The 17,587-nt window shown below is 40.9% G+C and overlaps 1 protein-coding gene across 1 annotated transcript; it reads left to right on the top strand.

Moving 5' to 3' along the window:
* Positions 1-39: 39 nt before the first annotated feature.
* Positions 40-15,273, top strand: mrrf (mitochondrial ribosome recycling factor). Its single transcript, XM_018670413.2, has 7 exons — positions 40-170; positions 3,090-3,263; positions 3,399-3,551; positions 8,023-8,141; positions 12,193-12,284; positions 13,763-13,922; positions 14,419-15,273. The coding sequence occupies exons 2-7, from the start codon at positions 3,092-3,094 to the stop codon at positions 14,494-14,496; spliced, it is 774 nt and encodes a 257-aa protein (XP_018525929.1). The 5' UTR covers positions 40-170; positions 3,090-3,091; the 3' UTR covers positions 14,497-15,273.
* The last annotated feature ends 2,314 nt before the right edge of the window (positions 15,274-17,587 follow it).

Raw genomic sequence — 17,587 nt, 5'->3', positions numbered from 1 at the left:
GACAGTAACCCCGCTCATCCGGTGTAACCCGTGTAGAATTTCAAACACCTACCCGGACGTGAGCTAAACGTCACGGCGCGTGATGATGACGACGTAGATGTCAAATGTGGCTTTTCCGTGATGCTTCTTTCTGTAGCTAACATGCCTCTTTTAAGACTTTAAACCTGAAAGTAAGTATGTTTTTGTGATTATTTAGAGTTAAAGGACGCGGTTTGTTGAAACTGACGGTAGTGCCATGTTTAGCAGCGACGTGTAGGCGATTTATGTCAGTTTTTGCCTATGACATGTGCTGAAGGAGGAGGAGGAGGGTTGTTGCCTGCGCATCCCATTACACCAGCGACCTTGACACCACTTTACTTACATAAAGTATTAGGACCAGCTGTGTATTTATATAACACTAATATAGTATCTGCCTCAACAACCACTCTTTTTCGTATTTTTACTCTAGTTTCAAACAATTAAGCTCTGAATCAATCTGGTGCCACCTGCAGGACTGAAGGACACTAAAAGATAAATAGTCATAACCCTCTCACGTCGACAGATATCCACGTACCTGTCCAGTATCACGTGAAGTTTCTCAGCTGGTGTTCCTCTCAGTGGACTGTATGATGAGAAGAAAGTGTAGTTTTCAGTTTTCAGATACTTTTTGATAGAAATTAGACACATTATGGATGTACTTGGCAAGAGTCAGTCAAGCCAGATGACCACATTAAATAGTTTCCTGTTAGATTAGTACAGTGTTTATAGTGTGAGTATAGAGTCTAGGAGGTGATTGAAAGATTAAATTAATCATTAATGATAATGGTCTTCAATTAAATGCTTCAAGGTGGTAGGTTCAAGCTTCCAAAATGTAAGCAGAGTTAGCTTTTATTTACTTTATCGCATTGTAATATCAATATGTGAAGTGTGAACAGTTTGTTTGACAAGGCAGAGCACTGTCAGATACACTGCCACATTATCTTCTCCTCAAACTGTAAAGTGTACAGAGGAGAAATCATGCGGGCTCACCAGCTGGCTTCTACCACTGCCGCTAATGGAAGCAGCAGAGGTGTGTCTGCAGCTGCTGCTGTGTGTGAAATCTACAGGATATGGGGCTACAGTATTCCACTGAACACCTGTGCTTCACTTTTTCTGCTTGACTTGCCCTCTAAAGAGATCTGTCACTGTCCCACATCTCTGCTGTGCCGCAGGGCACCGAATCATATCAGCATGACAGGAAACCTGCCAGCCACGGACGTCTGTTATGGGGATGTGTTGTAGGTTGTGGTCCACAGTCTCGCCTAAATATTGCCATTGGATTATGTTTCGGATGTCAGTAAACTATCTTGGACTGACATCGGGGATGAGTAGTATGGTCGTAGCTACTGTTGAGGACACCAATGTCAGTGCTGTTTACAATCCACAGATCACATCATTGGTTATTTAAGGCTGTTTGTGTTATATATTTTTTTGATTTAGTATTTTCTCACCAGAAGCTCTTTGGTGACTAATCAAACATTTCTTAGAAAGGTGGTTTTCACTGGAGGAATTTGGACTCATACCTGGTGATTTGAAATATTTACTTCCCATTTAAATTCTAACAATAAATAACTATTAGCTATTATGACCACTTAAAAAATACTACATTTTATGACAAAGCAGAATCCATTTATGGCCACAAAAACAGTCTTAATCCCTCAAATATACATGGAAACATGGAATTTCGCTTGAAATAATGTGAAGCTCTCTGAAACATCAGTTCACTGACCCAGATTGTAAGATGTCCAAAAATGTCAAACAAATGACTTTACTGGACATTTAATTTAAGCCTCTTGGATGGGTGGAGCAACAACTTTACCTTTTTAACATTTGTTGATCTTCAAGCTAAAAAAAATGTTTCTAATCTCAATAATTTCCTAGAAAAAAAGTGTTTCAGAAAAATGATGCATTTGGGAAAGCTCCTCTCATATGTGACCAAATAGTTTTTACTGCAGCAGTAAGGTTTATTTCTCTTGACAGCTTAAGTTTACAGTCATAAGTACACACCAGACAATGGAGGATGTCAATCAGGCTGCAGTACACCGCGAGCTGTTCACAGCCACTGACTGTCAAAGACCAGCTTTAGTGCATGTTTGTGTCTGTGGTCTTCAATATCTCAGCGTTTGTCTTTGCTTGTGTGTACGCTGAGGTTCGCTGACACAGTTCACGCTTGAGAGCTGGTTTGCATGGTGGGAGGTGGTTTGTCCATAGAAAAGACGTGGCTGGTCTCATGGCGTTGTGTGTTTTGTGAATGGTAGGGTCCCCTTCAGGAATGCCCAAACAACTGTGCATGGGCTGCAAACTTAGTTTAAACCCATAGATTTGTCTGCGTGCAAGAGGAAGAGAAATAGCACAGTTGGTCCAGTTGTAAGTTGCATTTGTTCAGACAAAGAAGACATTTAAAGACACCATTTTTCATCATTTTCTGGCATTTTATTGACCAAACAATTAAATGATTTGTTAAGAAAGTAACAGAGCTTTTCCATTGCAGACATTTTGGCCTGTAATAGTACCACATGCACTATATTGTGCATACAGATATTGTGATATAAAATTACATTTACTTGAAAAAACTGCATAAATGTTTGTTTGTTTGTTTTCTATATTGTCTGCTCCTACGGGCAGGTTTATTAACATGCTTTTCATCTGTAAGTTGATCTCAAATATGTATTTGAATATACTTGTTATTCATATGGTCTGAAAAAAGAAATCAAACTTAGGTCCTTTAAAGAAAAAATGTTCTCTGAATAGACTGCAAAGAGATGTGGCTGACATTGCAAAGAAAATATCCCTTTGGTTCTGCTGTTTACTTCCATGCTTTTTTGTTGCAAATTATTATCAGGTAATTGTCAAGAGAAAATGAGACTATAATTCTGTAATGTCAGTACAAAATATAGGTCCACCTCCTACTGGCTGAAATGAGTTATTACTTCATTTTGATAAATATTTCAACTGACATTACAATTGATTTCAAGTGATCTGTGAATAACCTGTGATTCTATGAAATGTAATCATATGATGTTACTCATTAGCACTGTGTGTCATTATACTGTATATATGTTTTCACTTAGTTATGGCATTGAATCATCTGAACCTGCTGCGACCTCTGCTGTGTCAGGCCCTGGTGCGACAGCTCAGGTCTCCCCTCGTGGCCACCTCCAGGGTCAGTGCACCGCTCTTATGCCCCAGTACCACCTCTTACCCTGCTGCATGCGTCAGGCTCTATGCCACCAAGAAGGCAAAAGGTCAGTGAGGAGATTACAAACACTGGAGTTCACATTTGTATAACCTCTGAATAGGGGTTACTTGATTAGATATTATTTGTCTTAGATACAAGTCTTCATTCCTCAGTCCCTCTTTCCCTCTCTTCATCTTCCAAGCTAAGGCAAAGGGCCAGGCAGCTAAGGTGAATATTCATTCGGCTCTGGTGGAAGACATCATCAGTCTGGATGAAGTGAAGGAGGACATGGCGGCTGTTCTCAATGCACTCAAAGATGACTTCACACGCAACCTCAGTATCCGAACCTCGCCAGGTATTCAGCTTATCTCTGTTTTTTTCCTGGACTCCCTCTCATCTAATTTTCTGTCTGCCTGTGTCTCATCACATTGCTCTCGTTTTGTCTCAGTACACAACTGAACAGTTACAAGAAGGCAAAACCTGCACAAATACATTGACTTGCAAATTCAGAATTAAAGTCCCCTTATAGAGGCATGTAGAAACAGTTGCTCAACTAGTAATTTAACTAGTAACTAGTAATTTCCTGCTATTTTCGCAAGAACAAAAGAACAAATCTAATAAACTGAATCAATTGTGTGTCTATGTGAAAGTTGGGTTTTTTCTGCAGCCAGTTAAGTCTTGGTAATCTTCCTCTTATTTAATTTCACTCTCACTGGTAATCCCCAGTTTGACCTCAGCCCTCATAGCTTGCCTGTGCTAGCCTTGTGAAAAAAATGTATCTATTTTCCATAAACATGTTCTGTTTTCAAAGGTATGTCTCTGGTCTCCTGGATGTCTGCCGTTAAGCCAAAATGATAAGGTGTTTACCAAGAGTGAAACCAATGTTCGAATCCAGTTTTTCCAAATATTGAATTTAAGTTACATCTCACTTCTCTTCTTTTCTTCACTATACAAGTTGTTTGTTACATCCTCTGCCCTGGCCCAGGGTTAATATTTTATCATTTTCTCTGGACCACAGACTTCCATGTAATACCTCATAATACGTTTAAGCCTTGATTTGATAGAGAAACATACAGAGTGCTGAGATCATGCATGGGGCTACCCTACGACTTGATTTCTATATATCAAACATCACAAGGTATGCATACACTACATGCAACTACAACTTTGAGAGCACAGTTTTATTTTTCATGTGCATCATGTTTTGTACACACTAGGCTTTCCTTTTTAACACCACATCACATACATAAATCAGTAAGTCTTCCTCTTTTCATCTACCTTACAAATTGCCCAAGGGCTGAGAGAGTGAAGAGAGCCCTGTGTGACCTCACCTTGACCCCAGATTGATCTCTGTTTCCCCCAACTACATCCAGGTCACAACCCTTTGCCTCCAGGTTCTAACAAAGGGGCTCTGGGCTCGGGGAGGATTTAGAGGTGGGGTGCATAATGGAAGCTCCCGCGGGACGAGGCAGACTTCAAAACTGAAAGTGTCTTGAGTTTCTCCTGCTTTTTCTCCTTAAATGAAATTTCACTCTCTGTGGTGTTGGACTTGCGCACTGCAAAATCTTTCACACAACACGCAGGCAACAGAACCGCGAACACAATCTTGATTTTTATGATCAAACCCTCAATGTCTTGTCTTGTAGACTTCATCTAACTGTGTCACTGATTTTCATTCATTTATCTGTCCAGTGTTCAGCTTGTTTTCAACCTCTTTTTTTCCATCACCACTCATCATTCAACAGTTTTTTGCTCTGAGTCATTTTGTATCTCCAGCCCCTCCCCATATCCCTCTCTTCCTGTAATCTTCTCTCATTTTTTCAGTAATTCCCAGCTTCATATTTTGGCTTCTGCTTGTGATATTTTCAATCTCTGCCTCATACCTGTGAATTAAAATTTCTTATTGATCTGGATGGAAATTTTGCCATGTGGACAAGTTCCCTACATCTCTCGCCGTTCTTGCCTCCATCCCTCCATCCTGTCATCTTCCCTGTCTTCTCCCTCCATCTGTCTATCCCTCGCTGTTCTCCTTCACTCTGTCCATCCCCCTCTCTTCTGTCCAGCTGCACAGTAATCCAGGGAGGCAGCAGGACTTAGAGCTGACAGGAGAGATGAGATGGTGGAATGGAATGACGTCAGTTGTCTGAATGTGTGTGTTTCTTGAACGAGTGTGTGTGTTTGTTCCATGAACCTCTCATCTGGCTCTCATTAAGCTTATGAGCATGTGTGGATATGACTGTATGCACTATTGTGTGTTGCCATGAGTGTATACTGTATGTGTGCATGTGTTTGTTTGTGTGTGTTGTATAGCAGAAAGTCACAGATAGATGCAGAGAGAGGATCAGTGCTATTACCACCTTATTGTGGTTAGTCACAGATGGATAATCTGGCCTGAAAACTAGCTGCATTGCCATAGAAACTATTAGACTAGAACAACATCAACAACAGTACAGGATATATATTTATATATTTTTAAATACCCCAAAACACCTTGTAGCCAGAGATCTTCTAAGTTGAAGATTGGAGCTTAATAATCATAAATATTAATAATACAGCGGTGTCATAAAAGCTTAGCTGGACAACACAACAGAAACTAAGTCAGTAAGCAAGTGGCCTGACAATAGCACCTCTTTGTGGATAAGATGACTAATAAGGCTAATAGTCTGCAGCCGCTGCTAGTGTCTCTGTGAGGTTGTTCTTAGGTGCATCATTGCTTTGAGCTAAATGCTAACCTCAGCATGGCAACATGCTCTCAATGACACTATTAATATGCAACTAATTAGCAAATATTAGCTTGCTAAACCTCTAAACTAAGATGTGTTTGCATTATCTCAAAGCACAGCTGTGCCCAAGTACAGAGCTGCTTGTCATTGTTAATAATACATTTTGACTGAAAGTGTCACAAGACCTCCTGAGTTCATCACATATTTGCAAGTTTTCTCTGCCGCTGAATGTGGCTTCTTGAAGGGAGCAAGGTGGTGTCAGTGGTCAGTTGCCAAGAGCTTCTGCCATTGTTGCGTTTACAACACAAGAGGTTATAGTGCACCCCCCGATCAGCGTTGCTTCTTAAGGGCAGTGGGGCCATTGCTAGATGGGTTGCATGCTAACTTCAGTAGAAAGAGGAGAAGAAGCAACAGAACTAGAAGCAAACCATTGCCCTTGCTTGATGCTGAACTTACAACATTTCTTCTAGAGTAAACAGCTGTTAATGCTAACGTTGGCTATGTAGCCATAGCAAAACTCACACATTTATATCACATATAAAATGTAATTTATGATCATCATGTTACATCATATGTAGTATTTCGATAAAGGACAATTTTGCCACATTTCTGATATTTAGCAGATGCTTTCTTAACCTTTCTTAGCTGTCCTTCTCTGTACATCTCTCAACCCCCCATGCCCCCTCCTCATCCTCCATCTTTGTAGTTAAAGAAATGAATGTCTGTCTGTCTACCTTCTTAAAATACTAGCAGATGTCTATGTGCTCATTGTCAAGGCACAGGTAACAAAGATGGGCGGGCAGAAGGTCACAGAAATGGATACACGCAGAGAAGCACTGTGAGACAGACAACAGGACAGTCAGGTTTAGACCCACACACAAATGGATGTTTGAAGTCAGAGAGGGACTCAGAATAATTGGCAGGTAGACAGCATCTCAGTGATTCAGCTGGGGTGCGGCCTTTAAATAATGGGTATCCATTTCATCACATCATACCAACCCTTTATTTATAATTTCTTCCTCTGCATCCAGTCCTACTGTACATCTATGTTATATTTTTCCCCTCAAATTCGTATGATAAATTGATCATATAGAAAAATTACACCATTGGCTCACCTCCCTGTCAACCCCCCTTTTCCACACACAAGTACACACACCACCAGCAGCAGCAGCACAGCCCCCACTGGGTAAGCAGGGAGCAAGTGATGTAAGGCAGAGTTGGAGAAGAAGGAAACAACTGCGCCTGAGGTTAGCCAGATGGAGGAGAGATTGGGGCGGGGGGGTGTTCAGATTGGTGAAGTGAGGGAGGAACAGGAGAGACGAAGAGGGTGATAGAGGGAGGGAGGAAGGGACAGAAGTCAGCTCATGTTGGCAAACTTACCTTTGCTTCACTTGGTGTTGACAGTGAGGAGAGACAATAGATCATGGAAACTCTTAACAGCCTGACAGTGTTCTCTTTTTTTTAACTTACTCATGCAGTTTGTGGTTTCTACCTCACATTCATCTGTCTGTCTATGTATATGGTAATCTGTATGTCTGGCTGAATGACTGACTATTTGTTTTCCTTGATATTAAGTGTGCATGGAAACTGGAACTGGAAACAGAGAAAAACAAAAACCTGATAGATACTGAATTTTTGGGGCCAATACCAATATTGATCCTTGAGAATAAAACAAATCTGATAACAACATATTGATTAATATTCTTTTTTTTTTTTACATGAACACATAACATTAATAAGGATTTTGTTGTAAACATGTGAATAAAGATATTTTACTGATGAATAATTAACTTTATTATCAAAAATGACAGTAAGAGTACAATAAATGACAGTAATTCCAATAGTGCATATAATTGAAATGAATTTATTTAGAATAATATATAAGCATATTTACAAGTCAAATATATAATAAAATGCAGCCCATAAAACATTTATTGCTGCAGTTTATGAATGCTGATAGGTTTGATGTTAGACAATAAAACTGACCTGCAGACATATAGGTGCACAAAGTCACAGTGACTTCCCAGATGTTGTGCCTTAAAATGGCAATATGGGTAAATAAATAAAGTAAATAAACAATTAAGTTTATCTGTATTTGTTTAGGAGCTCTGGATCACATTGTGGTGACGACTGAAGATGGGAAGTTCCCCCTCAACCAGCTGGGTCAGGTCTCTATGAAATCACCTCAGCTCATTATGGTCAACATGAGCAGCTTCCCTGAGGTAAGGCAATCACAGACACACACACACACACACACACAGACAGAGAGAGAGAGAGAGCCAGACCCAAGCACCCACACCCGAACAGATTCTTCCTACTGGTATTTGTTTGTCTCATACAGACAAGCACACAGTAACTAAAAGCTTTATAAAAATAATCCAAAGCACAGACAGATAGACGGTCCTCACTAGAGGAAAAGTGAGCCAGACCAGAACTCAAATCCCACATCAGTCTGTGTAACTGAAACCTGACCTGCCTCTCCCTCTCCAACTGTGTCTCAGATGCTAATTGATTGATGACTCGGGGAGCCCTTTGTTCTAGGGTGAAAGATAGCAACAAGAACCTAAACTCTGTGTGTGCATGCACTGAGATGTGGTTATGCCTGCGTGTGAGTTGTCACAGAATAGGAAATGACCTCATTTTACCCCCAGGTTAGGAAGGAATAGATTATTTTTCTTTTTTCACTCCTTTTTCTCTCCCTCTTTTCCTTTGTAGATGATACAATGCTGTACTAATCAGAGTTCCAGAAATTTTGTCCATGGGGGCAAAGCAGAGCTTTAGTGGCCAGACTTTCTGGTGGTCTGGAAAATCTAAATGTGCTTTTTTAGCATTTAACACAACATTATGCAATCATATATCCACAGACAGTCATGACTGATGATTTGATTTTCTTTGATCTGATTAGGCTTTGAGCAGATATTTAAGTACATGGTGCTTTGTTTGATATGCAGCTGTGAGTCAAGTTCATGTTCAGATGTTTAACTTTAACTCATTTAGTGAAATGCTTGTTAGAATGCTCATATTTGTGAAAAATCCTTTGCATAAATGACAGAAAACAAGATGCTAAATAACTTAGTCTATATGCATGGTATGGTAAAAGTGTGACAAACACAAATGCATAACATTAGCATAAACAAACAGCAAACATAGAAAAGAAAATATGAAGGCATATCTATGTACCACCTGGAAACTGAAGTCATTTGAGATTAACAGGAATAACAAATGACACCACCTTACAAGTGATGCTTGAAGATATAATATGTAACTCAGAAGCCAGCACCTGTAATAATATGAATGTTCAAAAAAGTATTTTGCAAAGTGCAAAGACAAACACGCACAGTTAATTGCAAGAATCAAAATACATAACAATAAAACACGATTTAAAGGACATAACACAGAGCAAGAGTCTTCAGCCATGCCACTGGAGCAGCACTGTGAAGTTGCTACAGTGGCCTCACAGGCGGTTTGTTCTTGTAGAGAACCACCTGTCAGTTTTTGCAAATATTTTCCTCCATTTTCTGTTTTCCTACCGGTCACTGTTTGGGACACTGAGGGCTGTGGTTACACCTTCTTTGTTCTCCTTTGTACCCATATCACAAAACAACACGCAAATCTAAGTATTTATCAGATCTCAAATCTGGAAATCCAGCCTTCAACCTGATTCAGGCTGAATGGTCCACCGGTGAGTCGGTTTCCTTCCCCGAAACGCCGACCACAGACCACACACACGGCAACAGAGACACTAATGCACACACACACGCTACCCTGTCGTGCCCTACGTTACCCATGTCCCACACAGGGGTGAGTCCTCAGAACCCAGAGCTAATAGGCTTATAATGATGCCTATCCATTACCAGGCACTCCAGAGGCCCTACCATTGTTTTCCATTCATTCATTAGGAGCAGCCTGGGAAGACACAGTGGAACTAACAACAGTTAACAGCATGCTTAGATCAGCAGGGCAATTTGGTGTACGTGCTTGTGTTTTAGGATGTGTGTGTGTGCATTTTTAATGTGTCACCACTTTGTGGGAAGACACTAAAGAAAGTGTTTTCTTCAGGACTCCCTTTATAAACATGCACACACACACACACACACATGCTCTCACACACATTCCCCTCCAGTCGCCTCTTTGCTTTGAACCGGGCCGTCAGCGTTTGATGTGAAACTTCAGTGTAATTTCTCTTCCTCTCAAACATATTAACCAGAACCTGCTCGGCCTTTCCAGAAAAATTCCGCTCGGTTTTCCGTAACCACCGGAGCGGACATTGGAGAGGGGAAACGGTGATGAATTTGATGCTGAGAACAATCAAACATAGGTATGGGCTGAATCTATCACCCCACACTCAAAGAGAGCAACCGGAGGCCTGCTCTCTGGATGATTCTAACAAAGGAAGAGAAACTTCATGAATTAATTTAATGCACGCAAATAAATTCCTTTAATCTCACTGCCATTTCTTTCCCCCAGCGGAAAAGGCCAGGCGGAGCTGTCGAGAAACCAGAGTAGGGTAGAAAGGGGTAAAAAAAAAAAAAAGAAAAGGAAATGATACGCTCTTTTTCTTTGCATTGCACATTTTGTGAAGCTCAGCTAAGGGAATTGTCATGTGGTTGCAGAATTGGTTTGAGGAGTGTGACTTTGTTTTCATTAATTCAAAGGAATTGGCTTCCTCCCCATTGTGTGCATGTTCTGTTTAACTGTAGCTCCCTGGTTCTAATGTAGCGTTTGCTGGACAGAGGGATTGTGTTGTGTGTGGTGGATATTGTCTTTATGTGTCACATATGTGAACGCTGTTTGATTTTTACCATTGAGTTTCAGGCCTACATGCCTGCCAAACAAATAAAAATAAACTTTTAAATAAAATTACAAAGAACCCAGTTAGCTAATCTGATGTAGAGTTGTGTTGAGATATCATGTGGCATTTACAGCACAGCTGCCTCTCCAGCCAGTGTCCACACTGACACTGGATCACTTGTTCCCTCACAAAACGCATAATGCTCTTCTTCTCATTTCCCTCTGATTATCTCCATCCTTTATAAAGATGACAGATGGTGTTTGGGAAATATTAGCCTCATTTTTAAAAAAAGTTTTTCAAGAAGGTTTTGGACAACAGCTGAGAAGACAGTAATTTTGTGCAGATGTTTTCATCTCCAGTGATGGTTTGGACCAAGTTTATAGGTCTAAGTTTATAGAACCAAGCAGACATATGCAAATTAACTATAAGAAGCAAGAAATTGCATTACAGAAATGCCAAAGTAGGTTTGAGGTCATTTAGAAGCATTGCCCCTGTTATGTAGCTTGTCTACCAGAGAGCGAGATAATTTTTCAACTGTAAAATGTCCAGCTCAATGTGTATTTCTGCTGGTGTAACTTGTTCAATATAGATCACAAACATATATTTTTTTCTCCTAATGTAGACAAATATGTGACTAATCTTGGATATTTTTTTAGTAATCAGATCATCACTGTGCCAAGATTATATTTGCACCAAGACCTTTATGTATACTACAAACAAAACCATGCACAATGATTCCAGATTTGAAAGGATTTTCACTGGTGTGAGGCTGACTGTGACAATCACTGCCCAGTAAAAACATTGCATTTACAGACACTGTAGTATTTGATCAATCTGTGGAATTAAAATTGGATGTTAAGGTATGTATTATGGCAGTCTTGCAGCATTGGTAATAACTCCTTAAGATCTTAAGATGGCATACTCAGATTATTACCTTTGTTAATATTGTCTTTGTTAATTAACAAAAAAGCAGTATTTATCTGTAGAAATAAATGTGTCAACATTAAATCCACAAGCAAATATGTGCATGCGTGTTTTTGTGCATGTGTGTGTATCTATGTATCATACACAAGCGCAAGCAGACTCTCCTGCGAGGTCACCAAGGGTCAGCACCCTGCCCTGCAACCTCTCAGTCCTGTCCCACAGGGCCAAGCGCTGACAGTGGCCCGAGGCACTTCCACACTGCATGGGCTTCCCCTAACACATACACACACACACACACACACACACACACACACACACACACGTGGACACCCAGCCCAAAACACACACAGTACATACACACACTACGTACATACACAGTATAACACCTTAATGATTGCCAGCTGGAGCCAGGCCACTACCTGCAGTCGGAGCACTGCTTTTCAATTCATGCCAGTGCTCAAAGCAAAGCAGACATTCATATATCCGAGTGTGTGTGTGTGTGTGTGTGTGTGTGTGTGTGTGTGTGTGTGTGTGTGTGTGTGTGTGCGTGCGCCCAGGCTACAGCGGCTGCCACCAGTGCCCTGAGAGAAAGTGGCATGAACTTAAATCCAGAAGTGGACGGGACAATCATCAAGGTGCCTATTCCCAAGTGAGTCTCATTTTCTCTCTCACACACACACACACAACCAACAGCAGAAACATTTTCCTTCCTTTCCGTTTCTCTCTTTCACTTTTATTACTTATCACTTACTATCACTTACTTATTACTTTCATTAGTCTTCTGTCATCCCTCTGTTTTCCAACTGCTTCTATTTGTTACAAACATATATTTTAACTTCTACTAGTCCTGAAACAATTGACTGGTCAAATTAATCATTTACGGAAGTGACAAAATGCTAATTACATTTTGTACATTTGTATGTTGTTGTTTTTCACTGTAATTCAACAAAACAAACCATTTTAAGACGTGTCTGTGCTCTGGTAACCCATCACAGGCACTTCAAATTATTTTTGAGATTATCGATCAAATGATCAATACATAAATCAATTAAATTATCAGTACATTTTGTAAATAATCATAGCTAAACCTCACACTAAGTCTCACCCATGGTTTTAATATTTCACTTTATTAATAACTCCTTTAGTCTCCAAAGGCTGAACTGTAACTGACAGATTTGTTGACTTTTTCTTGTAGATGTATAGAGACCCCCAGTGTGTTGATGTGATAGTCGGGTCACTCTCTCCCCCTGCTCTGGCTAGACTTCTCTTTCTCTCAAGTCAAACAACTTCACACAAAACTATCCGTCACTCACTCACTAAACCACTCTGTGTGTATATACAGTATGTTTTTTCACATATACACATGTGCATATAAGGCTGCATGTATAAATGGCAGTCTGTGTTTATGTGCATGTATGTTCTTGTGTGTGTGTGTGTGTGTGTGTGTGCATGGAGCAGCAGGTGTTAGTCTGGCAGAGGAGGGACACAAGAGTCAGACTGCTTTCCCCCTGCAATCAGTCTCGGCACGCTCCGAGCCTCCATTTGCATTTCCAAAGAGAAGGCGCTCCTTGATTGGCCCTGGAATCAGTAATTAGGCTGCATTGTTTGCGGTAAATAGACGCTGCACTTGGATTGTTTGCAAATAGTCCCCGAGGCAAAAACAACGAAAAAAAGCCAATTAAGGACAAAGAGGGAGAGTGAAATGGGAAGTAGGATTTTTTTTTTGAGTGATTAACAAATGCAAAGTTGTTGGGATGACGGATGTTTTAGCTCTGGTCTAAGACCTTGGGAAGTGATTGTTGTTATATGGTTGCTACGAGTCAGAACTAAAATGATTAGACTTCATGCCTACCAGCACTTAGCACCCCCATTTACACAAGTGACAACATTGTTTTTTCATCATTTTTTCTCTCTACACATATATGTGTTTTTGTGTTTTCTGAACATGCCAGGAGTATACAGGAACAGTAAAAGAGCATGAATGTGTTTTTACATGCAAACCTTTGCTTGGTATAATCCACTTACTTGACTCCCAGTGGGATCATTACCTTCTCTATTCTGTCATCCTCTGTCTTACTCTTTGGTCTTCTCTGTTTTCTCACATCTTATGTCCTCTGCACTCTGCAGAATAACACGGGAACACAGAGAGAACCTCAGCAAGCTGGCCAAGCAGCTGAGCAACAAGGCTAAAGACTCACTGAGGAGAGTACGAGCCAACGCTGTCACACAGGTCAAAAAGGCAAAGGAGGGACACTCAGAGGACACAATACGACTCTTAGAAAAACAGGTATGAGACAGGGAGAGGGAAAAAGACAATGGTGCTATTATACATAGAGACAGAGACATTCCCTGAGCTTCATTCAGCCTTGTAACTGACAGCTCAGACTGAGATATGGAAGTTTAGGGAAGGTTGAGATGAGTGGCCAAATGTGAGAGTTGAGTCACTAAACTGATACTGAAAGTCTACTTAGTCTGAAACCTGAAACTATTGAAACCACAGGTTAAACCACCCAAGGGTGCAGCTTTTTCTAAAGTGACATTTTAACTAAAGCATGAAGTCATTGCCTAATAATGAATTTAATGTAACAATGGTAGTATATCATTGTAATTTGTAAGTTCCAAATAGGAACAAGGATAAATTTCAGTCAGTAAAAATCAGGTCAGTAACATTCACATTATGTCACACCACAGCTACATAATGCCATCCTCATACATTAGGGGGAGGTAAATAGAAGTGTGCACAAAGTGTGTTAAAATAGTTTTATCTTTTTCCATCATCACAGATTCAGCAGATGGCGGACAACATTGCAGTGGACATTGACAAACAGCTTGCAGCCAAGACCAAGGAGCTGTTGGGCTGACGGTAAAAATAAACGCACAGGTCTTATTTTTGATTTTCTATCATTTGGCTGTAGCTGTATCCACAGATGGACGTAAACAGCAGCAGCAACATGTCAGACATACTATGTTGATAACAGACAGTGACTGGATCACTTTGAGGAGGTAGTTTTTGAATCCCACAGACAAACAAAGTCTTGGGTCCTGTAGTACATGTTTGGGTTCTCCTGGCTTTGGATCCTGCCCACATCACTGGCAAAGATTCTTCTCTTCGCTGCTGGGTGATATCTGTGTTTAACCGTCGGCGCATAAACAGAAATTGGCACGGAAACAACAACAACGACAGACTGCCAGCCACCTCCCTCCTCCCTTGTTGCTCTTCCTGTCTTCAAACAAACTCAGAGCAAGGGACGAATGGACTTTTAATGGGATTTGTGGGCCTCCTCCTAATCAAACCCTTTGCCACAAGGGCTGTCTGTTTATATAAAACAAGCGCACCCGTCTGAATGTAAACTGGCTGCGGGTTTGTCTTGGTGGCAAGAGCGAGAGAGAAATGCAGAGAGTTTGTTCCAGAGACGCAGGGAGCTGACTGAACAGATATCATTAGCATGTTGCCAAACATTTGTTTCACATTGATTCAAAGTCTGTCAAAAATGCACTTGAGAAAAAAAAAAAAAAAAAAAACCCCCGTAATTTCTGCCCTTGTCTAGGATTGATAATATGGCTACTCACTTTTAAACACAATAAAGTCGGGAAAGTAACATTATTGATGGACCCCATTAAAGAAACACTGCTTTGTACCATGTGCGTCATCTTTCTCTCCCTTGTTTTCTTTTCTTTTTCCCACTTTTGGTTTGAAGTCGCCCCCTCCTCCATTAGTTAGAGTGATAATGGACCTTTCCTGTGTACAGACCTCGAGGCCCTCGCTCTTGGCACCACAGTTGTCCATTAGGAAAAGAGGCTTTTAATGTTCTGTGCTTGGCCGTCTTTGTCTTTAAATAGCAGCACTTTTAAAGCCACAGTCAGGAATTGTAGTATGAGCAGTTGTTGAAACAAGATCAATAACAAGAAGTGTCTGAATGAGAAACCTATCTGGAGACGCACATACACATGGTTCTGCATGCATCCGCTGTTTACACCAGCTAGAGGCTTTCCGTATTATTATGTGGTTGATGTCATCGTCTTTATCATGATTTGTTTTGCTTCTTCTGCTACTGCTCTCAGGCAGCCAAGTTTGCCCAAACACTTGGTCTTATAGCCACCCAGTGATTTAATTACAGTGCTGCAACATTGCAAACTCCTAATTATGTCTTTTTAAAAACCCTTCTGACTTCTATCAGAAGTCAGAGAAGATGAAATGAGGAATAGTGATGATGCAGATTTCAGGGTGTTTTTTCTCATCTTTGGTGCTACATGGTAGCAGTGCGCTACAGATTGTTGCTTTATTACATTTGCCTTGGCCCTCTGTCTCCCTGAATGGCTTTGCTTTAATGGCCTAAACAGACCAGAGTCGTTGGATAAACAAGAGTTTAGCAGAGGAGTGGCTGGGTCGGGACAGAGGAGAGGCGGGGTGGAAATGGCAGGTTTTTGTGGTGATTCTAGGTCCATATGTCAGCAATTTGAGGGCATTGTGTACCTTGGCCTAAAACAGAGGCTTCATGATCGATGGAGGGGTGAAAATCTCCCAAGTCCCTGGCGCAGAGCACAGACAAGCACAAGGAAATTGCTTTCAGCTGATAGCTTCATTTTGGTTGACATTTATCAAGTGAATTACCCCTGTTCCTTTCAGATGTTTACTACTACTAGCACCGCCTTTTGACGTACGTCTTGTACGCATGCATGCATATGTGTGTGCGAGGCCGCATTTGTGTGCAATACAGGTTTGTCCGTGGAAGTTCTGGTGTGTCCTTTGGTGATTCCTCACAAAAATATACAAGCCTAAATTAGTTCAGTAAACGTTTGATTTGACAGTCTAGCCTTTCATCCATAAATGCTGGTGCATTTAAGGCAAGATAACCACTTTGAACTCAGAGCTTTAACTCACGACAACGTCTTCTTAAAGCTGTATTTTGACTCATTTTTACTAATTAGCCACTAAGGTGGAATTGTAGAAAAATGGTAAATGCTAAAATATAATGTAACAGCAGTGCGTAGGTAAGAGTCAAAAATAAGTGAATTGACTCAGTAGTGTCAGTTTGCCTACATTAACTAACATACAGGAAGCTACTGGTCACACCAGACTAAATGAGGACGAAGCAGCAAAAAGTGTATGTCAGTGTATTAAATTGAGCAAGAGTGCTATTTAGTGCTTATGAATTCAAGATTTAATTTTTTCATTTTCATTTCTTCCTTCAAAAATTGCATAGCTGTGCTTTAAATCATCAAAATGGGATTTTTCGGGGAGAGTGCTTGTTGCAGTGAGCTTACTAAAATCCAATTCCATCCTTTTACTCTCATGAGAAAGTGCAAATATTCAATACAAGGATAGAGTATAACATATTGCTGGTGGGGGGGGGGCTCTAGTGTTGTTCTCCATCTCAGTCTCTCAGTCCTTTCTTCATTCTGCCCCATATCTATACTTTTCATGTAGATTTCTGTGTTGCATTATTCATACCATTTAGGAGAAGCTCGTGATAATGGTCTAATACTAGTTTGGCAAGAAGACCTACATTATATCGTACAGGCACTGCGTGTATGACAGTAGAGAGAGGATGTATGTATGATCCCCCTGTGCTCGTTCTCTTCCCTTTGTGCCGCCTGTGATTACACCCCGAGCATCAAGCCTGCAGGAGCTGAACCGCTGAGGAGGCCACGGAGCAGCACAGCGACCAAGCCAGCCACTTCAGCTCAGACAGAATTGAATTGATCCACGCATACACACCTCTCATCCCCTCCCTCTCTTTCTCTCTTTCTCTCTCTCTCTCTCTCTCTCCTCATCACCTCTGGAGTGTAAAGAGCGTCAGAGTGCGAGAAGCCACCCTGAAGATCTCATCAAGGATCCAATCAGTGCGTGAATACGAAGTGTACTCTCCTCTTGCGATGTGATGATTTGGGGGGGGGGGCATATTGAGGGAGCCCGTCTGGAGCAACAATCTCTGCATATGCAAAGTGAAC

Source organism: Lates calcarifer, linkage group LG9 (genome assembly GCF_001640805.2).
Source record: "Lates calcarifer isolate ASB-BC8 linkage group LG9, TLL_Latcal_v3, whole genome shotgun sequence".
In the NCBI taxonomy this organism is placed as follows: domain Eukaryota; kingdom Metazoa; phylum Chordata; class Actinopteri; family Centropomidae; genus Lates; species Lates calcarifer.
Note: the sequence above shows the minus strand (reverse complement) of the source record. Positions and strands in the feature narration are given on the sequence as shown.

Coding starts and splice junctions, on each gene's coding strand:
- mrrf (XM_018670413.2), top strand. CDS start 3,092: ATGGCATTGAATCATCTGAACCTGCTGCGACCTCTGCTGTGTCAGGCC. Junction 3,264..3,398: donor TGCCACCAAGAAGGCAAAAG/GTCAGTGAGGAG, acceptor TCATCTTCCAAG/CTAAGGCAAAGGGCCAGGCA. Junction 13,923..14,418: donor TACGACTCTTAGAAAAACAG/GTATGAGACAGG, acceptor CCATCATCACAG/ATTCAGCAGATGGCGGACAA.